This window comes from Pelodiscus sinensis, chromosome 14, assembly GCF_052426305.1.
Source record: "Pelodiscus sinensis isolate ZL-2025 chromosome 14, ASM5242630v1, whole genome shotgun sequence".
NCBI classification, from domain to species: domain Eukaryota; kingdom Metazoa; phylum Chordata; order Testudines; family Trionychidae; genus Pelodiscus; species Pelodiscus sinensis.
Window position 1 is genome coordinate 19,505,044 of NC_143065.1, and position 26,609 is coordinate 19,531,652.

General features: G+C 42.2%; 1 protein-coding gene across 1 annotated transcript in view; it reads right to left on the reverse strand.

Moving 5' to 3' along the window:
- Positions 1 to 26,609, reverse strand: part of UNC13C (unc-13 homolog C) — a 435,134-nt gene that overhangs the window by 34,737 nt on the left and 373,788 nt on the right. Inside the window, exons 27-28 of the mRNA XM_075897272.2 lie at positions 23,529 to 23,609; positions 9,109 to 9,256 (exon numbers count right to left, since the gene is read on the reverse strand). Coding sequence (XP_075753387.2) covers positions 9,109 to 9,256; positions 23,529 to 23,609 — 229 coding nt within the window. The remainder of the gene's footprint in view (positions 1 to 9,108; positions 9,257 to 23,528; positions 23,610 to 26,609) is intronic.

The window sequence follows — 26,609 nt, forward strand, 5'->3', positions numbered from 1 at the left end:
ATGCTCTCGCTATGTTTTATCAAAGATTTCCTAGCAACCTACCTTAAAAATGGCATTTAAAACTCTAGGCAAAATAGCTACATTGGAACTTTCTAAAAAAGACCATTTTCAGTCAGCAAGACCTGATCCACACACACAGAGTTTGGACTGGTGTGATTTTATTTTACTCCTTGTTATAGCAGTGCATCCCTTGTATCAATGCAGTTTTAGTCAGATGCAAAGGTAACTTCACCTGGCATAGCTTATTTCCCATTCTGTCAGGGAACAAGCTGTATCTGTATAAGCTCTTTCATGCTGATGAATATGCATCCGCACTGTGGGGACTGTTCCACAGTCACTAAGTTGGTATTGTTCCAGCAGCATAATGTTTGTGCATAGGCAAGGTCTAAGCCTTTTAAAATGAAGAGACAGGAAAGAAAAGGTAGCTATGGTCTGGCTGCGTCCAATTACTTTTAATTAAAAAGCCATTTAAACTGATTGTACCCATGAAACAACAGCTTGTACAGCTTTGAGAGCCCTTCATTTTACTGTTTCTGTAAATGGCGAATGAGTGCATGATGCCAGCCTTCTTTGCCCTTGTCTAACTTATTTTGACTCCGCAAGGTCTCTAGAGAAAACAGTAGACATGCTGCACTGTGACTAGAGATGGGGAAAAATGTTGGCTGCGGTGACTGTAACTCTTTCTCTCTAATGTGTTGAGTAAATTTAACAATGAAATGCCAAAACCCATTATCCAACCCGCATCTTTATTTCTCCCAGTAGAAAGGGGATTTCACTGCTGTCTGACCTTCTCACTGTAAACAGTGACAGCATCTCACTAACAAACATGCAGTTTGTATATAAACCATTATAATACTAAAATGAGAAGACAAAGGGCAAAATACTTCTTTAGCCCAGTCTCTCTAAGCAGACCTGGCCAAGGGAACAGACCACCTTTCAACACAGCACAAGACTTTCCCCTGTAGTGCCCCTCCTTCTCCATGAAACTTCACCAGCACCTGAGAAGTTTGGCTCAAAAGCTTTACTCTCATATGCTGGGGAAGGAGAGAGACACTGAAGAATTATTGAAAGGTAGGGTATGGAAATATGAAGCTAGACAAGAGGTTGAATAAGCATTGGTGCCAAGAACTAATAGTTGAACAGAGTAGCATGAGATCCAGAATGTAAATAGGATCTGTGTCACGGGGTATGCACATCCCGTCCTTGGGTTTCAAGCACCCAAGGGTGTGGCCACTGCATGGTTGTCTGTTGGGTTTCTGGCTGCCAAAATAAACTAGTCTCTGTTTAGAGTAGTACAACCTAAAGGCTACAGTTAATAAGGCATGAGCCTTTAACTTAGGGCGGCACGGCCTAGTGGCCAAAGTCAATGGGATTGCCCTTTAACTCCAGGCAAGCATAGTTTCAGGGACAAAGTCAATATGGGGTTGCCCTTTAACTCACAGCAGGGACAATAAGTTGGGGGAACCTGGGCCCAGAGTATGGGGACCTGGGCCCATCCTACTCCACCAGCTCCTGACCCAAGGTCCTGTGAGTGGCAGAGCGGTCTACCACTTGCTCAGTGGGGAGTCCGACCAAAACACACCGAGCTCACCTGGGTGGGATACCCCACTCCAACACCCTCCCTGGGTCACTTCCTACCAAGTGGTTCCTGTGCTAGTTGCCTCTTTAGGTTCTGGAAAGCCCTCTTACATTGTTCTGTCCATTTTACCTGACAGGGTTGGGAGCTCTTCGTTAAATCTGTAAGCAGTGTTGCAATCGTCGAAAAGTCCAAATGAATCATCTGTAATAGCCAGCCAAACCTAAAAACTGGCATACTTGCCTTTTTGTTCTTGGCATTGGTGTCGCTGACAATGCTTGTACTTTGATAATCATTGGTCGTAACTTCCTGCCTCCCTATCCAAGGTAAGTCACTTCTTCCTTTCTGAAGTGGCACTTTGCAGAATTTGTCATGAGACCTGCTTCTTGTAGGGGCCTAAAGAACTTCCTTGCGGTAATGCAGGTGGTCTTCTCAGATACTAATGTAAATGAGAATGTCATCTATATATGCAGCTGTGTACTGGTTGTGTAGTAGTAGCAGTTTGTTAAGCAGCCTCTGCAAGGTGGCAGCTGCCCCATGCAGTCCAAATGGCATGGTAATAAATTGGTAGAGACAAAGGGTATGAAGACAGTTTTCACCCTTGAGTTAGGCATGAGGGGTATTTGCCAGTACCCTTTTGCCAGGTTGATGGTAAATAGTTACTTGGCCCCTCCTAGCTACTCCAGCAGTTTTTTGACCCGGGGCATTGGCTAGGCATCAAAATGGGATACAGAATTGACTTCCCGGAAATAGATGCAGAACTTGATGATTTCACTGGATTTTCGCACTAGGATGATAGGGCTCCTCCAATCGCTCAGCGATTCTTCAATCCCACCCATTTTGAGCATTGTTTTAAGCTCCTGGTGGATGGCATCTCATATCTTCCTTGGCGGGAGCCAGTGAGTGTTTCTCACTTTCTGTCCTGGTTTTGTTGCAATGTGATAGTAAATCAGGCTTATCCATCCTGTGTGGGAGGATAAGACATCTTAAAAGGTCTGTAAGAGTTATTGTACCAGGTCCCATTGTAGGCCCTTGCCTAACTCTCCCAGTTTTGGATCAAGAGGTTTGCCCACTAAAGGGCTGAGTTCAGATTTTGGAGGTGCCAGAGCAATACACATGGCTTCTCGTGTCTTCCAGGCTTTCAATATGTTCACATAATACGTACGTACCTCCTTCCTGCAACCTGGAAGCTTAACTTCATAGTCCACAGAGTCCATGCGACATAGCACTTCAAAGGGGCCCTGCCACTTGGCTAGAAGTTTCGACGTGGCTGAGAGTAACAATAGTAATACCCGTTCCCTGGTTCAAAGCTACAGACCCTAGTTCCATGATTATATTGCTTTTCTTGATCTGGTTGAGCCTGTATTGTGTTCTCCAGTGCAAAGGCACCTAATGTTTGAAGCCACTCTGAAATGTAACACATACTCGGTGGTGCCAAGCACCTGAGTTTCCTGAGCCTCCCAATCCTCCCTCAATAAGTCAAGTATACCACAGGGTTGAGTCTTGAGGGACCTCCCTTACAGCAGAGACCAGGGCTGGTAGGAGCGTGCCCCAAAATTGTGGGTCATCTCCTACGCACTTACGTAGCATTGATTTAAGGGTACTGTTAAATTGTTCCATGAGTCCATCTGTCTGGGGATGATATACTGATGTCTGGATGGTTAGATTGTGCGTGAGCCGACACAGATCTGCAAACAGCTTGAATGAGACATTGATACCCTGATTGGTCAAGATTTCTCTGGATATAACCACCCTGGCAAATACCTTCACTAACTCATTTGCTATAGGCCTTGCAGTTGCTACTCAAAGTGAGACAGCTTCTGGATATTGAGTCACATAATCTATCACCAGGATGAATCGGTTCCCCATCTTGCTCTTCTCTAATGATCTGAGAAGATACATCCCGATCCATTCAAATTGTACACATACGACCAGTAGAGGTATGAGGGGAGTCTTGGGTATGCCCTTCATTCCAGCTAGTTGGCACTCTCGGCATGATGCATAGTAGTCTTGGATTTCTTTGTGTATACCAGGCCTAAAGAACCTGCATGACACTCGCTGGAGGCACTTTTCCCTACCTAGGTGTCCTGCCCAGGGGGTAGCATGTGCCAAATGTAGGAGGCTTTGGTGTAGCCTCCAAGGGAAATAGGAATACTGCTGTTGGAAAAACCCCTCTGTTCTTTCGATTTACTTTCAAAAGAACGCAACTGCAGTGTGGACATAACTCAAATTTTGTTGGAAAAACAGCCGTTTTTCTGATAAAACTCTGTAGTGTAGACATGCCCAAAGAGACTTTGCAAACAATTAGATGCAACCAATTGCTTTTTTATGTGGATTTATTTTTTTTGCTGTATTTGGAACCTACACTGTCATTTTAAGTATCAACAATCAAGGTAATAAAATTGCTAGAAGGGCACTTCTTGAATTTCATAAGGGAAAACTAGATTTCATCAACAGAAAGCGTGAGAATAAAAGCTAAATCAATTTGAGTTTAAACAGCTGATTTTATCAATAAATTTACAAGTAGCAGCTCATTCATTCAATAAAGAAAATAATAAAAGCATAAAATACAATATTGGAGATTGATATTGAAAAAGTAGAACCCCATTGCTTACACAATTTGATGACAAATGCATACACATTTGCATATGCATTACTCTAATTGGTTAGTTATCTAATTATTTCTTATTAAACATTCATTATAACTCAATGTCAATAGCATAACCACAGTTGGGAAGAGACCAGGAATGAGAATAAATGAGTCCTTGCTTTCTTAACCGTGTGGGACATTAACAGTAAAACATTCGGCGATGTATTTCCCTAGCTCTTATTCCTGGTGGTATTTATGCTAACAAAAGTGTGCAAATACAAGCACACTAATGTGGGCACAGCAATTCACACAGACTTTGAACTTCTGTTAATGAAAATCAGGCCCTTCAGGTTTATGGCTTGAAATTTGTAAATGGTCTTTATTTAATGACTACAACCTGTGTAATTTTCTCTCTTATGCACATTTTCATTATAACTTAAGGGAAAAAAACAAAGTGTATGTTAGCATTAGTAATTAATCATCTTCTGCCTAAATCTATAGTATATTATCTTATTAGAGAGAAAAACATTTTCCTTATATATTTGAATTTTAAGCATTTTTCTTCTGATGCACGCATTATTAATGAAGACCCTTAATGTAATAGAGTAGTTGCTCAGAAAATCATTCCTTACAATGAATCTTGAGAGCAAGTTGCAAAATTCATGCATGCAAGGTTTTTAAGAAACAAATTGCATTTCAAAAGTAAAAGTAATTAATTTTCAGGTTAATGTTCAATTAAAACTGCACTTACCATCATGAGAGGGAGCAAGATAAAAATTAGAGATCTGCAAATTATATTTCCACACAAAGACAGCAAGTGATGACCAAACCATTTTTAAAATACCCCTTACACTTTGTGAAATCTAGCACTGATTTGCAGTATGCAAAAGTAATCCCGTAGTATGGAATTTTAATATATGTTTTATAGTGTTCAATACAATAGACGGTCAATTCCTAATAGGTGATGCCAGCCTTTGAAAGTAGTAGAAACCGATGTGGAGCCCTTTTGTCACTTGAAAATGCCTCCCTAGAAGTTGTTACTCTTCACTGAACATAAGAACATAAGCTTCAGGTGGTAGCCGAGTTAGTCTGTACAGGTAAACTGAAAAACAACAAATGGTCTGGTAGCACTTTATAGACTAACAAAACATGTAGATGGTATCAGGAGCTTTCTTTCCAATAATCATGCTACACAGCTACATCATAAATATCCAGGGACCCATCCCTGCAATCAACCACAGTGCCAACTCTGCCCACATATCTATACAAGCGAACTCATTACTGGAGCCAACCACATAAGCCACCAAATCAGAGGCTCATTCAACTGCACATCCAGTAATTTAATCTATGCCATCAAGTGCCAGCAATGCCCCACTGCAATATATATTGGACAAACTGGACAGTCCCTATGTGAAAGAATTAATGGATACGAATCAGATATTTGTAAAGGGAACATACAAAAGCCTGTGGGGGCACACTTTAATCTCCCTGGGCATGCATTAACAGATCTTCAAGTGGCTGTTATGCTACAAACCAATTACAGGAGCCAAATATACAGCGAAGGACTGGAACTTCAGCTCATTCCAAAATTGAATTCTCACACCTCTGGATTAAACAAAGATACTGGATGGTTAGGTCATTACCTACCTATCAACCAATGAGGGCGACAATGGTTCTTTGTCTTTGAAGAATCTCATGGTACCATCCAGATGTTTCATCAGTCTTTTAAGTGTTTCCTGACTCTTTGTTATTTGCTAATTAATGGCTCTTACCTGTCCCCTTTGACTATCTAATCTTTAGGTGCTTATAGACTCGGCTTTCCCTTGATATATTTTTTACCCACTTCCTTTTCTTGTCCCCCCCCTTCCCAATTTTCCCTTCTTCCTCCCCTCTCCCATCTCCACTTTTTATTTTGGTCCCAGACATCCAACAACCTGGTCATCTGAAGAAGTGGGCTGTGCCCACGAAAACTCATGATACCATCTACATGTTTTGTTAGTCTATAGAGTGCTACCAGACTATTTGTTATAAGAATGGCCATACTGGGTCAGAACAAATCTCCATCTAGCCCAGTATCCTGTCTGCCAACAGTGGCCAATACCAGATTATTGGTTCCCAGAGGGAGGGAACACAACAGGTAATCCTCACGTGATCCCTCTCCTGTCACCCATTCTAGACAAACAGAGGCTACGGACACCATTCCTACTGATTGATGGACCTAACCTCCATGAATCTATCTAGCCCTTTTTTGAATCCTGTTAAAATCCTAATCTTTACCACATCCTCTAGCAAGGAATTCCACAGATTGACTGTGTGCTGAATGAAGAAAAACTTCCTTTTGTTTGTTTTAAACCTGCTGACTATTAATTTCATTTGGTGACCCCCTAGGATAGAACCATACCTTAAACCTAGAATGACTGATTCTCATTTACACTAAGGTCACTATATACTCCTCTAGCAATGCAAAAAAGTGCTAGAGCAATGTAACCTAGCTCAAAACATACGTAAAGTCTCACACTGTTCTCTGCTTTAATTTGACTGTCAATATTAAAGAATGGAGATGTAGATGTTTAAAAATAATCTGTCATGATTTCAGCTCATGATTTCTGCCAACAGTGGCCAATACTAGATCATCACACGGGAAAGAAAAATTAAAAATTATCATATGAGAAAGAAAAATTGTCTTTCCCTCTTAAAGCAACCCAGGTACAGGTGGTGGATGTGGTAGACAATCCTGCATAAAAATGGAGGAGCATGAGAGAGACTTGCCCTTCTCCTATGTAAGTCAATCCACAAACTCCCATTGTTTTCAATGGGATCCCATTTTATCCAAATATAGAGGCAGGTGTTGCCCCCCATGTTTTCCTCTGGGTCTGAAATTGCCCAAATCCACAGTTTTGGTTAAGGCCTTTTGTAGATGGTGGTATATCCCATCAGCACATGAGCACAGGGGAGGCCAAGCCTGGAGATAGGGTATTTACCAATTAGGCCTGGAGTATGCAACTATATGGACAAGTCAGCCTGTATATCAGTCTGTGAAATCATTAGGTTATGGGAAAGAACCACATTTTGTTGTTCTCAAATAAAATAGTATGTAGTGTAAGTCTAGTTGAGAGGTATTTACAGTCAGTCATTTTTAGCTCTTTGTTTTGTGTGTCTGTACAGTTGCTAAAATATGATGTATTGGAGTTTTCCACCCAGTAATGGTATACGCTGTGGGCTAAGCTGTGTAGCCCTTACTCTTGCTGGCAAGCACTTAGAGTTTAAGGCTAGAAGGGACCATCAGATTATGTGGTTTGATGTCCTATATATCACAGGCCTCAAGCATCTGCACATTAAATCCAATCACCAAAATTAAACTGAAGTACTACAGCTCACAGGAGATTAGACTATTACATGCCACAGACAGAGAACAGGGAGAACGGAGGTGCCCCTGTGCCTATTGCCCCTGCAGTGGAAGGGAAACGACCAAGTGAGACAGATATCCTGGCAACTGACATTCACTCATCTATTGCAGAGGAAAACAGCATCCCACCCCCCAAGGTCACTGTCAATTGGACCTGGCGGAAAATTCCTTCCTGGCCTCACACAAGGCAATCAGACCCTGAGCATGTGAGCAAGCACCAGCCAGTCAAGCAGTGGTGCCATCTTGGAGCACTGTCCCTCCCCCAGCCTGTGTTCAGTCCCTAGATGAATATCTCTGATGCTTCAGAGGAAAGAGACCATCCCCCCCCCCAGTATACGGAAGGGGAAATCCCTGCTTGACTCCTGCAGGGGGCTTGATGATGTGCTGAAGCAAGAGCTTTCAGGAAAAGATGACAAACTGGGAGTGAGCCCCATGGCTGCTGAACCTCCTTGTCATGACAATCATCCCTATTATTTTCGCCTTCCTCTGTAGCATGGGGTACAGATCACAGCTAGAGGATTCTCTGCATCTTGGGGTCTTCAAAGTATTTGAAGGCTTCAATATCTGAGATATAGGTGAGAGGATTATTCTAGGAGGGGTGGGTGAGATTTTGTGGCCTGCACTGTGCAGGGGGTCAGACTAGATGATCATAATGGTCCCTTCTGACCTTAAAGTCTATGAGTCTGTTATCAAATTGCACTTACCAGTTACTCCAGCTCTCTTCAGTTCTAATTCTGAATCCTCTCTCTCTGTCTAAAGCGAATTAAATTGTTTGCTCCCCCAACTCTTACTGGGAGGCTGTTCAAAATCCTTAGCCCTCTAATGGCTGGAAACCTTCTTGTAATTTCCAGTGCACGGTTACAGCATTTCTACCATACAACTCATAACTCCATCTTCCCTGCAAGGGAAACAGCAGGTGCCTTTTCTTTAGCCAGTTCTTTAGTCACCTTACAATTCTGAAGTGATTCCCAGACATCCTTGATGATACTGATTTCAAATGGACTATGAATGTGGGTAAGCACTTAGCAGCATGCAGAAAGGTTGAACACCTGGCTTAGTCAGTGTGTATGCATGTTAGTGCTGGAGCTTCAGCTCGCGTAAACAAGCTTAGCTGCACTGATCAGCTGAGCACCTGGCTCAATATAATCTCACACACTTGGGTGGATACAGCTCCTTGTATTGTTTGCCTAGATAGATATGCATGTACTATAGAATCTGTTGTCCACCTAGATTTACTTATTGTTGAGACTGACATTTTATTACCATTGCATAAACATAGCTTATATTAATATGGGTAGATTCTGCAAGTGTGACTTGAATGGAACAGTACTTTGCACTGAGTAGTCACACAGAAATCAGTTGGACTGTTTGGTAAGATACCTATTGTGTAGTGATGTCTTAAGACCAACTTGATCATTACAACTTGAGAACAAGTTTTGACCATATTAATTAACATCTATTGATAGTAAAATATGCATTTAAAATATTGAAAGTAATCTTGGCTACATTTCCAGCTCCACCGAACAAGTTACTTACTTTGAGAAGTCTGGGTTGCTATAAATTTCTTTATCAAGGCATCAGTAGTTTGTGTATAAAGGCTAAGAGCATATTTCAAAGACTGTAGAGCCGGGCTCTTCTCCAAGTAATTCTTTTTCAGCCCATTTCCTCCAGCATGAAAGTATTGCTAAAAAAGAAAAATATAGATAAGGCATTGAGAGAAGTAAATTATTGGATAAAGCTCTCTAGGTACGACTTGATGTTTACATAGCAATATCTAAAATAAAAAGGATCAATGCAGAGCTTAAAATTACAATTTTTAAGTCCTGGAATAATTGTTATTGTACACATTATAGTTTTTGTATAATTCCCCCTTCCCACACAAAACACATGAGTATTCTTTTACTCTTAAAATGTATATAACTCAAAATAGTTAAATATGTGGGTTTTTTTAAGGTTATGTAGTTATAACAGGGGTGGGCAATAATTTTTGAAAGGGAGCCTCTTTGTGAATTTCTGAAGTAGTCATGGGCTGCCTCAGAAGGGGTGGAGCCAGGAGACTTTGAGTGCTCCCGTGTCCAGAGCCCCTGATTGGCCTGAAGTCTTTGTCCTCTGCCCTGCCAAGGGTGCCCAGAACCTAGAGAGAACCACCAGTTGTTTTGAACAGCTGGCCCCTGGCACTGTGAGAAGACTTCCTGTGCTCCCTTTGCCCCCAGGCCGATCAGGGGGCGCACTCTGCCCCTGCCAAGAAAGGAAGGAAAAAAGAAAGAATGCAGCAGCATCAAGAGGGGAGCCAAAGGGAGGCTTTCCTCTTAATTTGGGAGGAGTCTCCCCTCTCTTCCATTTGCCGCACCTCACCTCCCAGCCACTGGGAAGAGCCTGGGGGCGGGGGAGTGCACCACGCAGTCTTTGGCTCCTCCACCCCACCCTGCCAGGTTCTCTCTAACCGATTAGGGTCTGGGGGTGGGAGAGCATGCAAAGTCTCTCATACCCCGCCCTGCCAGGGGTGTGTGGTTCCCTCCTGGAAGGGTGGGGCGAGAGACTTTGTGTGTTCCCTTGACCTCAGGCCAATGGCCTGGGGGCGGGGAAACATCAGAATGACTATAGGCTGGATCAACCCGCTATATGGGCTGGATCCAGCCCACAGAGACCCTTTTGTCCACCCCTGAGTTACATCCATATCAAAACAGAATTTATAGTGCAACTACAGATTCAAATTTCTTCTGACAGCATGTTTGGCATGGTAGAAATCTGCCCACATGTAGCACTAAAACACTGCAGAGAAATGTGATATATGGTGGGAATTCTTGAATTGGATACGGTGACAAATTTAAAGAATAGCTAGAGCTCCAGAGAGGGATTGGGGTTGCTTTCTCCTCTCCTAGTCTTCTGTTCTGAATAATTGGCCTTGTGAGTTTCCATGGTTATTGTCTCTTAGGGCTAGATTGTGACCAGTCCTAAAGTGGACATGCAGGGAAGTAAAACCCCAAACCTATGTACAGAGTTAGAGCTGTTCATTCCATTTGCAGTGTGGAAATATGGGATGGGGGGGGGGGGGGAAGGGGAAGAGAGGATGAGCACATTATAACCCCTTCTCCCCCAAAGGTAGAGAAAACTGCATCCAAAAATGGGAAAATAACTTAGGCCAGGTCTACACTAGGGAAGAAAGTCAACCTAAGATACACAACTCCAGCTACGTGAATAACATAGCTGGAGTCTATGTACCTTAGGATGAATTTCTGCAGAGTCCCCATTGTGGGAGTCAATGGGAGAAACTCTCTCCTTCACTTCCCTTACTCCTGAAGGCATGGAGGAATACTGGAGTACCAGAATTGATGGGGGCATAAGTGGTTGATTTAGTGGGTCTTTACTAGACCTGCTAAATTGAACCTTGAAATATCGATCTCCGCAATATCCATCTTTTGGTAAGTGGAGACATTATCATCACTTCCAGATGAAAAGACAGTCAGAGGATAATTTGTGACTTTGAGTCACAGTTCTTTTGTGATTCTCTTCCTGAGGTGGTGCCGCTACATGTCACCTACCTATGCAGGGCTGTGCCTAAAGGCTCAGTCTTGAACCATTGAGAGTCTATAGCAAATATATAATTTGCGAGTATAAAGATTTTCTTTCCTAATTGCCAGTTTTTCTGTCATTCCAAAAAAAATTAGGCAACAGGCCCTCTGTGATGCCTCTGCTAATCATTTAAACACAACACTTGAAGAGGTTCTTCTGATAGCACCACAAAGGTCTTTGTGGGCAGGTTGTACAGGGAATAAAGGTAAGACATAAATGTTCTAGAGCAGTGGCTTTCCTCTCAACCTTTTCAGGTAACTGTACCCTTTCAAGACTCCAATTTATTTTGCATACTCCCAAGTTTCATCTCACTTAAAAACTACAGGCTGGACCTCCCTGGTCCAGCATTCTCGGGACCTCAGATAAGGGATTTTTCCAGACCATTTCTGGCCCTGCTGCTGCCCGCCTCCCTCCCACCCCCTGACTTCCTGGCTCCCCCCTGCAACCCAGCTGAATCGTGTGCCAGCTCCTGGCTCCTTGCCAGTCCAGCTGAGCAGTGTGCTGGCTTTTGTAGCCCAGATGAGCCAAATGCAGTCTCCTGCCCGCTCCATCCTCACAGCCCAACTGAGCTGCATGCTGGTTCCTGGGCCCCCAGCCCGCTGCAGTGCGCCGTGACTCTCTGATCCTGGAACTTCTGTATTTATGTCAGACCATGGATGTTGCTGGACCAGAAAATCCCGGCTTTTAGAGGTGCAATCTGTACTTGCTTACAAAATAAAACAAAAATACAAAAGTTGCACAATACACTATTATTGAAATATTATTTTCTAATTTTTACCATATAATAAAATAAACTGGAATGTAATGTTGTACTTACATTTCAATGTATAGTGTCAATATATCAGTATAAACAAGTTGTATGACATGTTAGTTTGCACTGACTTTGCTAGTGCTTTTATGTAGTCTGTTGTGATAGTAGGTAAATGAGTTGCAGATGAGTTGATGTACCCCTGAAAAACACCATGTTTGAGAACCCCTGTTTAGAGGTGAAGAAGGGCACCAAACAAGGAGCTGTCTCCAAGGTGTAACCCGTGACAAAGATTTCCAGAATAAAGGAAAGTTGGATGAAGTTAGAAACCACACCCAGCCTACAAAGAAGACAGATAAATGTGCACCATCAATGTGCACCAACCAAAATTTTTGCATTTCTTCAAGTTCTAGGAATCAAGCTCCATATAAATAATGATCTCTTATGCAATACCTAATTAGAAGGAAAACAAAGAAGAAATAAGGATAGAAATGTAGCCGTGTTAGTCTGGTGTAGCTGAAAAAAAATACAGGACTATGTAGCACTTTAAAGACTAACAAGATGGTTTATTAGATGATGAGCTTTCGTGGGCCAGACCCACTTCCTCAGATCAAATAGTGGAAGAAAATAGTCACAACCATATATACCAAAGGATACAATTAAAAAAAAGAACACATATGAAAAGGACAAATCAAATTTCAGAACAGAAGGGGGATGCCGGCGGGGGCGGGGGGGGAAGGTAAATGTCTGTGAGCTAATGGTATTAGAGGTGGGGAAAGGTCTCATCATCTAATAAACCATCTTGTTAGTCTTTAAAGTGCTACATAGTCCTGTATTTTGTTTCAAGAAGAAATAAGTGTTTAGGAGGATATTGAGGCTACCTGAAGGCGGCTTGAAATAGCCTATGCTCTCTTAGACATAGATCTATAGTTAGCCAAGCTAGAATACATCCTTTCTGCACCTGGGTGGGTGTTGAGGAATATACCTCATTGCTGTGTGCGAGTTCACATGCCTCAACAGAACCCGTGTAACTGTGGCAAAAGAAAGATGCAATCAGCAGCATGTTGGCTACTGGTTCATTCATACATGTTCATCAGCAGAGCTTAAGGTCAATGGAAAAGTTGCTTTATATGTGCTTTGACCATCTAAGTGCTTTGACATTTGATAATTACTCAGTGTTCTTGCTGAGACCAAAAAGTTTGCTTGTACTTGGCCATGTTCAAAGGCTCAGCATGAAAGGACACAGCTGGAGCTACCGGTATTCCATGTTGCTTGTTGAAGTGAACAGAAGAGTGATTTGGTCAAGGGGCACTTCTGTCAATTCTCACAGGTGGTTTCTGGGAATAACTGGGCTGGTTTCCTTGTGGTTTGCTTCATGGAATAGAGTGGGACTGTCTACCCTCTAACTTTTATACATCTGCTTAAAAGTCAACAGGCATCATGAATTCCACTAGCAGGTTTATATTGCTGTACACCCATGCTGGACACAGGAGCAATGTAATAATGCTGCCCTCATTGCTCTAATCGTCTCAAGAATTCAATGGAAGTATGTAATCATATGAATACTCAATGAATTAGTTAGTAGAACATGTCTCAAGGAAGTCTTGGCTGGGATGTTTAAAAATATATATATGTTTCCATCACACCTTTTCATCAACTTATCAATGAGCTCTAAAATTGCGAGTGATATTTCTTCATACCAAAATCACTCACTTTTATTATTCTAGTTGCTAATGCACTGCACTGACACTTACTTTGAGTTCAAACAAAATAAATTCTGGATAGACTCCTACTTCAGGCCTGTGTTTCTGAACAGGCACTTTTGTTTGTGAATATGAGGCTTGCATTTAGAGAGCAGGCATGCAACAAAATGTAGCAATGTAACCAATATATGGGACATCACTTTTCCTAGACCTGTACAACAAACATCACAAATTTTCCCTTTCACAAAGTATATTAATCACCAAAAGGGGAGCGAGCAAGAAGGCAGCTACATGAGATGTTATAAAAAACAATTCACAGGGTACTGGAATTGAGAAAGATAGGAAAAGCGAGATCTGCCATAAAACAGCAGCTAGAGATAAATTGCGTGGGGGTGGTGGGAAGGAGAAGTAGAACAAAACTCAGGGGGAAAAGTGAGTCATGGGAGAAGGAGAACATAATAGAAAATGGATGATGAAGGTGGAAATGGAGACAATCATTTATAAAAATGTTTTAGAAGATGTTGGGAAATAGATATATAGTTGTAGCACTTGAAATGGTTCATCCCTTTGGAAAACAATTCCAGTATAATTGGCTTTTCTGGCCGCCCCTTACCTCAGCCGCAGGAATCAGTTTCCTGTTAGGTGCAACAACAATAGTTATACCCCCTTTGAAAATCCTCTTAGGTAGGGCCAGTCCTCCTAGGGCTGGCTATGTTAACTTTAGCACACCTATGCTATCACAAGAAAAGAGCTGGGCTCTCAACTAATAAAGCCACTTAGCACTTAAGTGTAAAATACCTGCTTTACAGAGGCAGAAATTGAGGCAGAGAGAAATTACATGATTTGTTCTAGCTCACACAACAAACAAGGGGCAGAACTGAGAAAATTAACTTTAAATTTGACTCCCAGAACTGTTACTTGGCTTTGGAAGGTATAGCAGTTTGTTTTTTAACCTGCTGCAGACTTTGAAGAAACCCTGTTCTGAGATCTAAATCCACTAATTACAGTTGCTGTTTAGCTTTCCATTTTTCATAGGAGACAAAATTGATTTGGAATAGCCTGTACATGGAAGTTTCATATTGCTATAGAATATAGTGTACATGTAGAGTATACTGATCACTACTAAATGCCTGCAAACATGAATACATCTTTCTTGACAGTGTTTCAGTATTGTGGAGTGCCTACATTTTTCTTTATATTGCTTGAGAGGACCAAAAGTTAGAGTAGAATGAGGATTAGCAGTGAATATCTTTTCCTACCTGGTTCCAGGGGCTTATTGAAACTGATGCTCTTTCAGTATCCCCAAGGTAGGCTTTGCTTTAAAAAAATGTTTCTCTCTGCGCTACATTATTTTTAGAGATAGCAAATGATATGATGCCAAAACACTCTGTGGCTAGGCATCAGTCTCTGCTAGGGATTAACAGGGCTTCACTGGCTCATATAAACAAGCTGTCCAACAAAGCATTCCCAGGGATGGCATGAACATCTGGAAATCAAGCCCATCTTCATTTCCGTGAGGTAAGTGTTTGGAATGAGAACCTGATGCTTAGACTGTGAGATGAATGTACAAATATGAATAATGAAGTAGTGGCCCAGGAGAGCCATGTTTCCTAATACTAAGCGAGGTTTTTACAGACAGTTCACTATATGGAGAGTGATAATTGTGGTTTAAGATAAATGGTTATTTTTCAATGCAACGTTCTTCCACATGTTCACAGGAAAATAATGCATTAAATGATCATTGCAGCTTCTTTCATGAATTCACTTTTTAGTTCCCAACTAATCCCAATAATAAATGGAAGTGTGGGAATGGTTTTTAAAAATGATTGTATTGGTTTAAAAGTCATACAAATGTATGCATGACACTATCAACCCAACCTGGCAAACAAAATGAATTCCAAGACTTCTATACCTCTCTCTCCCTCCAACTGCATCATCTCACATTCCTCTTACTTATACTTGTTTGCTTTTTGATAAGTATATATTCTCTGTGTCACTTGAAAGTCTTCATTTTTGGCATTAATCTTATACATAGATGTCTTTATGAAGCAATTTCTGCCATGTCATGCTTAAAAGTGGGACACAAGAGCTTTTCCATCTTCTAATAATCAGTCTATTGGCACAACCACAGATAATTGTGGCTGATTTGGAAAAGATTTTGTGATTCTGTTGACTGAGAAAAATCATGTGGCAAATACTGTTTTGACTCAGTGGGTAACTTATAGTGCCATGTTATGAGAGTAACATTTGACAAACAATCATGCAACAGGACCATTATTTTACTTCCGTTTATGAAGTAAGCTTACAGTGAGCACAATCCTGGATTAATACTTCGTAAGTTTTAATAGCTACTGCAAGCTCCACTGAGTTAGCAAGCTATTGGGACAGAATTCAAACAAGGCGAAGAACTTTACATGTTCTGCCAATTTATAATCAGTCCCAGGACCTTTGAAAGATCATTAATGACTTTTATCATGTGAGTTAAGTGTGCCACTGCATTCCTTAGCCCTAAAAGGCTATTATCCCCACAGCTTTTGTGGTACTCCTCTTGTCCCCCATGGCAGAAATCCCAAAATATGTTGTGATTGCTTCCACAAGAGGTTCCACAATGGGTAGCATTGTCTGGCATCCCTTCCATGTTCAAAGAGATGAGACATTACTTTATTAGACAGGACGAATATACTGGTCCCAGCATCTCCTCTTCCTTATATCATTTTTTTTTGTCTAAAATAGCTAGAGCCATTCCAGCCTTCCAAAGGTCTTCTCTGCAGCCAAAGATTTAGGGGAAGAGCCCCAGTTAGTGTAAACAGACTTCATTGGAGACTGATAACTTACACCATTGAGAATCTGGCTGATAAGGAGTAGTGAGTTGTGAGTGTTTTCTGCTATAGATAACAAAGTTCAAATGTTTCCAGTGACAGACTTCTTTTTCCCACCCTAATTGTACAACAGTGGATTGCTACATCCCCACACTCTACTAAGATTGCAGTACAGCTATTTACTTCTGTATCTGAAAGTGATGTCGGTTGATAGTTCAGACATGTTAGTTCATTCCTAGACCACTAAAAGAAAATCATAACTCTGTTGAGATAGACACGACCCTTTTTCAGAGCTTCTAAGAAATCAAACTTCATTATCAAGGCTAACAGTTCTCAAACCAACTTCACCTAGGGATTCAGCTGTGTGTCAGTGCTTTACTGACATTCACATTTTCCCACAAGAGTTGGGACTTCTCACATCCCACTTTATATCTGGTATTAACAGACTATTGGCCATGGTGAAAGACACCCAGGAGAATGATATAGTGGATGAGATTCTGTTTTGTGCCTCTTAGTACTTACAGACTAGGTAGAAAGGTGGCTTTAGGTCCTCACAACCTTTGGCTGTTCAGGAGGTTGGTATAATTTTGCTTGATCCTTGGGCCTGTCTGAGTTAGGATTGGCTTCCTGGGCAGAGCTACCAAGAATCTCCTTAATATTCTAACTTGCTTACCTCTAGGCACATGCCCTAAACCAGACCTTGTGAAGGGTTCCTTATAGATGGCCATACTCTGTCTTGTGCAATGCCTGCACCAGAAGCCATGGCACATGGGGGCAATGGTCTCATCCAATATGTATCAAAGAGGAGTGCAAGCCATACCCCATAGGGCTAGCCCGCTATAGTATAGCCTGTATTTATTTACCAATTTGATTGATTTTATTATATTTGGCTTATATTTGTGTATTAATAACTTCAGTAGACATTACTTCATTATATTTGGCTGTAACGGAAAGAATCCACAAGTCTGTAGACTCTGTGATCAGCTAAAGCAAGTTTGTAACCTTTGGCATAGATAAATGGTTTACCAGTTACTCTTCAGATTTTGGAAAACTGAATGTTTGCGCCAACAATTTTTGGGACCTGCTGTTAAGCATAAGATGTGTCACAAGGACATGGAAGTAACGATTCAGTCCAAAGGTAACATGTTTCAACAATGAGATAATTGGAATAATCATGAGTGCATCTGTTTTGATATGTATGAATATGTTAGCCTATAGAGTAAGGGGACCCTACGATTCTGTAGGTGAGGAAATTAAATTTGAGCATTCACTGACATGAATATTCAAGGTAGTGCCATGACTCTCTAAGAGGGCAAACCCACCATCTGGGTCTGCTCTTTCTAATTAGTTCAGTTCCCTTTTGTTCTTTTCATCTTTAGGTTAGCTACTCAACATTTAGCCCTTCTCTCCAGCAGAAATCGCCGATAGTGAGGAACTGGGCATGCCAGAGATGAGGCTGGTCTCTCATCACTGGCTTCCAAGGAAGAGTGCGAGTACCCCTCTGCATTATACGATTTGTTTTTGAGTCTGTAGTTGGGAGTTTGATAATTGTTTCTTTTATTTTAATAAAAATCTGAAATGCTTGGCTTTGTTGTCCACATGACTGTTCTTGCCACACACCACAGAGGGTCCTTAGAAAAATATTGAATTCTCTATTTAATTCTGTGTAGCCTGATTTCAGGAGGAGAACCTGATTATCTTCTGGTCTGATTACTGGTGAGCCAATAATAATATACAACCCTCTGAAAATCAGGTTGAGAGAGCCAAGAGCATTAGTTATAAATGTGGGAGATTATATAGGGCATTGGTAAGTTAGGGTATGTCTACACTAAAGCACTAATTCGAACTAACTTAGTTCAAATTAGTTAATTCGAACTAAGCTAATTCGAACTAATGCATCCAGACTAAAAAACTATTTTGAATTAGCGTTTTGCTAATTCGAACTAGCATGTCCACATTAAGTGGACCCTGAACCGGGGTTAAGGATGGCCGGAAGCAGTGCCGGCAGGGCATCAGATGAGGACTTAGAGCGTGGAGCTGCTGCCTGAGGCTAGCCGAGGGCTGTGCTTTAAGGGACCTGACCACCACCCCGGACAGACAGTTCTCAGGGGTGCCCCGCTTACAAAGCAGTCCTGGCTTGGAGTGCCCTGAGTGCCCACACTGGGCACATCACAGCGCTCGGCCATCAGCCTAGCTGCACTTGCCGCAGGCTGCCATCTGGGGAGAGGGGACAATTGGGGGGCTGCAGGAGAGCTTCCACCCCCAGAGGCCTGCAGAGCCAGCCCAGTCCTCCCCATCGGGGGCTCGTACCCCATTCCTCCCTCACCTCCTTCCACTTACCCTTCCCTAGCCTCCCTTCCTGATGTACAAAATAAAGAAAACGTGTGGTCAAAAATAGAATCTCTCTTTATTGAACAAAACTCGGGGAGACTGGAAAAAGGAGGTGGGAGAGGGGAAGAGAGAGGGTGGGAGAGGGGAGGGCAACTAAAATGATCAGAGGTTTGGAACTGGTCCCATATGAAGAGAGGCTAAAGAGACAGGGGGTATGTCTACACTACAAAGTTAGTTCAAACTAACGGACGTTAGTTCGAACTAACTTTCATAGGCGCCACTCTAGCGCTCCGCTAGTTCGAATCTAATTCGAACTAGCGGAGCGCTTAGTTCGAACTAAGAAAACCTCATTTTACGAGGATTAAGCCTAGTTCGAACTAGCTAGTTCAAATTAAGGGGTGTGTAGCCCCTTAATTCGAACTAGTGGGAGGCTAGCCCTCCCCAGGTTTCCTGGTGGCCACTCTGGCCAACACCAGGGAAACTCGTCTGCCCCCCCTCCTGGCCCCGGACCCGTTAAAGGGGCTCGGGCTGGCTATGGTGCCCGTGCCAGGTGCAAGCCTGCCAGCACCCAGCCAGCAGACCCTGCACCTGGCACGGATTGAGCCAGCCACCCGATGTCCCCCAGCCCTCCCCCTCTTCCTGGGACCAGGCTGGCGGCTCCTGGGAGCTTGCCCGGGACCACAAGAGGCGGGCACCTGCCTGGGCTAGTGCGGACATCGTGGACCTCGTCCACGATCTCCGCACTAGGCACAGGAAAGAGGCCGGCTAGGCCGCCCAGGAGCTGGTATGCAAGACAATCAAACCTGGCCACCCAGGAGCAGGTGTGCAAGACAATCAAGGGGGTCCACTGAGACCCCCGACCCTGAGCCCTGAGCTTACAATGGCCGTCCTGGGTTAGACCAAAGGTCCATCTAGCCCAGTAGCCTGTCTGCTGACAGCGGCCAACCCTAGGGACCCTGGAGGGTATGGACTGAAGACAGTGACCAAGCCATTTGTCTCGTGCCATCCCTCTCCAGCCTTCCACAAACCTTGGGCAGGGACATCACTCCTACCCCCTGGCTAATACCACTCCATGGACTCAACCTCCATGACTTGATCTCACTTCCCTTTAAACTCTGTTCCAGTTCTAGCCTTCACAGCCTCCTTCAGCAAGGAGTTCCACAGGTTGACTCTTTGCTTTGTGAAGAACAACTTTCTGTTACTAGTTTGAAGCCTGCTACCCATTCCTTTCCTTTGGTGTCCTCTAATCCTTCTTTATGGGAACTAATGAAGAACTTTTCTTGATGCACCGTCTCCACCCAACTCCTGCTTTTAGATAACTCTATCCTGTCCCCCCTCCATCTCCTGAAGTTACTAGCAGGCTTCAAACTAGTAACAGAAAGTTCTTCTTCACAAAGGAAAGAGTCAACCTGTGCGACTCCTTGCTGCAGGTGGCTGTGAAGGCTAGAACTAGAACAGAGTTTAAAGAGAAGTGAGATAAAGTGATGGAGGTTGGGTCCATGGAGTGGTATTAGCCAGGGGGTAGGAGTGGTGTCCCTGCCCAAAGTTTGTGGAAGGCTGGAGAGGGATGGCACGAGACAAATGGCTTGGTCACTGTCTTCGGTCCATACCCTCCAGGGTCCCTAGGGTTGGCCGCTGTCGGCAAACAGGCTACTGGGCTAGATGGACCTTTGGTCTGACCCAGTATGGCCATTGTAAGCTCAGGGCTCAGGGTCGGGGGTCTCAGTGGACCTCCTTGATTTTCATGCAAACCTGCTCCTAGGTGGCCAGGCTGGCAGCTCTCCTGCCCTAGACGGCCACTTTCCTTTGCCTAGTGCGGAGGTCGTGGACGAGGTCCACGATGTCCGCCCTAGACTAGGCGGGTGCCCGCCTCTTGTGGTCCCAGGCAAGCTCCCAGGAGCCGCCAGCCTGGTCCCGGGAAGAGGCGGAGGGCTGGGGGGCATCGGGTGGCTGGCTTGAGCCGTGCCAGGTGCAGGGTCTGCTAGCTGGGTGCTGGCATGCTTGCACCTGGCACGGGCATCGTAGCCCGCCCGTGCCCCTTTAAGGGGTCCGGGGCCGGGAGGGGGGCAGACGAGTTTCCCTGGTGTTGGCCAGAGTGGCCACCAGGGAAACCTGGGGAGGGCTAACCTCCCACTAGTTCGAATTAAGGGGCTACACACCCCTTAATTCGAACTAGTAAATTCGAACTAGGCTTAATCCTCATAGAATGAGGTTTACCTAGTTCGAACTAAGCGCACCGCTAGTTCGAATTTAGTTCGAATTAGAGGAGCGCTAGTGTAGCACTGTCCGTTAGTTAGAATTCACTTTGTAGTGTAGACATACCCTTATCTAGATTTTCTTTTTAAAAGCTGGAATAGAATAATTAATTTTCATGCAGTACAGAGAGAATCATTAAACTGCAGCTGTACTCTGAATTGACTCGAAAAGTGGCATCATGGGGTTCAAAGATTATTCAGTCTCAGTCACTCCCAGATCAAATGTGCTTAATTTACAAGATGTTTTCTCTAATTACCAACTCTGCAAACTCAAACGGAAATTTAAGTCGGCTATGTCTGGCTCTGACATCTTCAGTAACCAAGATTCTGGAATGATCACTTAATTAATAATCATGCCAGTGATACAAGGGCAAGAACACAAACAAGTTCAGTGCCTTATAGCTCTGTTGGCTCTGGGAGGATAACCCAAGGAAGAATATCAGAGAATCACACACTTCAGTGCTTCTGTAAGCAGAGCTCATTGCATACACTAGGGGCAATCACCTTCCCACCTCCCTCTATTTCACAGACTCCCAGCAAACCCCTCCCCCATCCCAGAGTATCTGTGTGCTCCTACCATGTGCCAAAGGCTCTGTTTCTCCCCACTGTTTACCTCCTTGATTATCATTGCTTCCCATGTCTGGAGCTCCCCGAGCCAGGGACTTTGGGTGTGTGTTCCTGTTCACCTGACTATTCCTATTTCATTTCTTTCTATCAGTGAGAGAAGTCACTCAGTGCCATCATTTTAAACCATACTGCAATGATAGGCAGACCTGAGATGGGGGTATTCTTATGCTAGAAGGTATTAATAACAGTCATTAACCTGGTAAGAAGTTATTGGGTCTGTTATCCAGATGCCGAGGCTCTTTGTATCCCCCATTTTCCCTTCTATTTTTTTTTTTTTTTAAGAATCAGTAGGGTTCAGCACCTTTATATTTCTAGAACATTTCCTTACTGTTCAAATTGATGGGCTGTGTCATTCAAACATAATCCCTTTATGCACAGACAGAATACCATCAAGATGAGTGAAAGGCCTTGCTTTGCTTGGCCAACAAGATTTTTATCAATCAAGGCAGCAAATATACACATAGAAGTCAGATCTAGTAAGAAAGATGCTGCAATTTTTCTGACCACAAGCATGTTTTAATACAACAATTAATTCAGTTACACTATGTTTGCCTATCAGTTAAATGAAGATAACAATACCGATTTTTACTTAGGAGGGTCTTCAATATTTTAAAGCAATCAGAGACCCTCTGCTGGAAGGTATATTAAAAGCGCAAAATACTCTGTCCTTGGCCAAAACAATAAGTTTTATGTCTGTTAATACTGTGGAAGTTATAATGTAGGAATTCCATAGACTCTTTTTAAAGGGAAAATAACTTTTTTATGCACAACATTTTGGTTACCCTAAACCCCTCCACTTTTACTGCAGCATTTACTGTATCAGTAAGATTTTTCTAAAGTAATTATCTTGTAGATTGTGAAAACACACAACATTAATTGATTCATTCATGTTCTTAACAGCTGCCTGACAAATGTGATTGGTTTCACTGAAAAGAGGCCATGGTATAGAATAATTAAAAGGCATCAGTGAAAGAAATCCAATTATGTACAGGTGGCTGATAATTAAAGGGTGAATACAAAAGCAGAGACACAAATTTAATTGGACATTTGTGGAAAAACCAGTACATTGTACAACAGAAAAATACCTCAACTTCCAACAGACTGTGAAAGGTTTTCCTTTCTCCTGTATGTTTGTAGGACTGTGAGAGGTGGGCCATGCTACAGCACAAGGAGAATTCAACCTGACTCAGCCAGACTAATGCTCTAGGGGAGAGACCATAACCTTTTTATTTTGGAGGGGCGTCAAAGGCTTACTTACCTAGAGAAAAATCAGTGAAGGGCTGCACAAAAAGTGGGAAACACTTCTGGGTGGGGCCAGAAATGAGGAGTTCAGTGTGTGGGAGAGGGCTGCTTGGAAGTGGGCTTGGTGTGTGGGGCCTTGGCGGGAGGGAGGGTGTAGGAGTGGATTAGGAGTTGATGGATATGGGAGGATGCAGGAGCAGAGTGGGGGTGCAGATTCTGGGCAGGAGGGGGCCTCAGGGCTGGAGTACCAGCTCCCCAACACTAGGAGGGAGCCCTGAGTCTTGGGGGCCCAACCCAGGTAAGCTGGGGACCATATTTGACCCCTGGGCCATAAATTCCCCACTTCTGAGCTAAAGCTTGGCTTTCCTCTGAATGGATGCAGTGCATTCCCTGCCTGCAGTTGGCCAGTTCCTTGACAGACCTGGGGACCATAGGATTGAGTTCAGCCCACCTTGAGGAGCCTAGCACCACCTTGCATGATGTCTGTGCTCCCCAAGCACTTTGGGACAGGAGGACAAGGATCTTTATGGCCCTGTTTCACCATTATGCTCCCACCTAGGGCCAGCTAAAATCAAGCTCATACTGCAAATACCCACAGATCATATATTTTCTCATTCAAGACACACAACATATTCATATAGGACATAGACAGTTGTACCTTAATTGTAGCTAGTGCTATCTCCATTACTGCACACTGCCTCAGTGTCAAACTTCTAGCTTCCTCTCGAGTGACATGGTCCTGCAAAACACATTAATATTGTAGTGGTTATAAGGAAAAGCAAGTCTTGCTGCTTGTCTTGTCTTTCTGAAAAATCTACATTTGGCATGGATGCACTCATGCTTAGACTCTTTTAAAATAAATTACAACCCAAAGCTATTCCATTGTTTGTTGACAATGAAAAGAAAAATTGAAATGTAATGCTAGGATATCTGTAAAGTGGTTTCCAATTATTCTGAAAAGATAAATTGTTTCTCTGTTCTGGAAAGGAAATTGATTAAATATTATATATCATTATGAACACTCATGGTTGCCATTAAAATTGTATGCTTTACTAATGAAATTTGACTGTAAATGAGTGTTTGGCAGAAGCCCAAACTTAAACAAAAGTCTAACTGGAAGGAAAGTTAAGTAAACGCAAAAAGTGTTTTGTATTCCTGAAAAATATTTTGAACAGGTCATTATTTATGTAGGCTGTATTTAACTGCTGTATTAGATTGGGATGTTATTCAAAGAACACAAATTGCCACGTTTTTACAAAACTCAAATGCCAGTATTACAAGTTGCTGGAAACTGAATAGGATAAAAACTCAGAAGCTTTTTTATTATCTTAGCATTTCATGGCCTACATAGCTGAATAACAGAAGACTATTTCTTTTTTAAGCTGTTCAGAACTGGGATAGAGAAGAAAAACAATTAACTTTTTGGAAACCAATGGCAAATATCTGTCCTTGCCTTGTCCCAAACAGAAAGATGTTTTATTTTTACTGCAGCTGCCATGGCTGTAAGGACTCATTGACATGAATGCATAAAGAATCGATAATTTTACACTGACATAGAATCACCTTGGAAGAGGCAGATTTACATGAACACTGAGAATACAAAGAATTGGTTCTTTGCTACATTTCTGTTCTTCATCATTATCTCTGCTTTAATCTCTCTGGTAAAGAGAACATTTACATTTTCAAGAGTTATATCGTGCCATGGAAAGTTGGTACAGAGTTGGAGAATACCAGTAAAACATCTGTAAAATCATGTAAAACGTCTAGCCAAAAGTTTTTAGCTATTGTAAGGTAATACACTGATTTACACTCAAGGGTAGAATTTCTGTCAGTATAATAAGGGGCAGGTTATGTTTCTTGAGAGAGATTTTCCTAATAGGCCACAATGACATAATAGCACAAATCCCTTTGAAAGTGTTCACTGCTACAGCTGGTTGTGTTTTTTTTAATGAAAAAAATGCCATTATTGTCAAAACTCAAATATTTAAAAAATATTAATTTTGACAAAATTCCCATGAGAAAAAAATCCATTTAAGAAATCTTTGATGTGTTTTAGAACCATCTCATGTTAATTTTCAATTTTATCTTCTTTCATTTTTAAATTATATTGTTTATGACATGTGCATAGTCATAATAAGCTCTACTCTTACTGCCCTGCCATAATATGACAATATAGTTGAAATAACCTCTTATTTTTAAAATCAAAGTGTCAAAACTGTTTCATTGCAATACAAACAGGACACACTTTGATCTAAAGCAGATGTTTCAATAACTACTACAGTAGCAGCTGCCCTTAATGATTGTAAAATACAATAAAAGTTGAATAATTATGCACGACTGCTGACATCATGAAATAACAACAATTAAAACATATACAATTAAAAAAATAATAAAAATTTTAAAAGGAGAATTTTCCAGTTTTTTTCAGAATTTCCATTTTGCAGGATTTTTTAAAAAAAATCACAACTGTCTCAGTTTTCCCACAGAAAAGGAAATTCAGAGGTTTAACCACCACCTCTACTCATGTGTCTCTCAGGCCCTTTAGAACTCCATCTCCACCTTGTCTCAAGAAATCCTCTGAGGGTGAGGAGTGACAGTGCTACAGTCACAGTGAGCTAATTTCCAGGTAGTATGCCCCAGTGAGGCAGATACAGCTTGTGCCCCCAACAGTCTGTATTGGAACCATTTCTGATCAGCATATTCTTAAAAGCGGGAAATAGTGAGGTGGCAAAGTTCACAGATAGGTAAGTCCAAATCTGTATGTGAAGATTTACAGACTAAGTTGGGTCCCTGGGTAACAAAGTGGCAGATGAAATAAAATGGTTATAAATACAAAGTAATGCACATTGAAAAAAAACCCCATAATCTCAACTATCTTATAGAAAATTATGGGGGTCTAAACTAGCTTAGAGCATTCAAGAAAGAGTTCTTGGAGCTAGTTTGGATAGTTCTCTGAAAACAGCTGCTCAACATGCAGTGGCAGTCAAAAAATCTGACAGAAAATATTATACTGCTACTATATAAATCCATGGAATGCCCACATCTTGTATACTGCGTGGAACTTTCCCTTCTCAAAAAAGATATATTAGAATTGGAAAAAGTACAGAGTAGGGCAATAAAAATGATTAGGTGTTTGGCACAGCTTCCATATGAAAGAGTTATTAAAAGTACTGTGACTGTTCAGCTTAAAAAAGAGACGACATGATAGTGGGTTATAAACTCATGAATGGGGTGTAGAAAGTGAATAAGGAAATTTGATTTACCCTTTCACGAAGCACACAAACTAGAGATCGCCTCATATAATTATTAGGCAGCAGGTTTAAAACAAAAAACTTTTTCACATAACTGTGGACCCTATTGCTAGAGGGAGGGGGGAGGTCATGAAAGCCAAAAGTGTACCTGGGCTCAAAAAAGAATTAGATAAAGTCACAGAGAATAAGTTCCATCAATAGCTATTACTCAAGATGGTCCGGGATGTTCTTAAATGTTTGCCTGCCAAAATTTGGGACTGGAGAAGAATCACTCTATGATTACCATGTCTCTCTATTCCCTCCAAAACATCTGGCACCAGTCAGTAGGCTAGAGAGACCATTGGTTTGACCCAGTATAACTGTTTTTATGTTCTTTTGAATTGACCAGCTTTAGTGGCCAACATGAAGGTGCATGTGGGCCATCATATCAGGCATAACAGTGATCCCATGCTATCATATCAGGCACCCTGTAGATGTGGGATCACTGT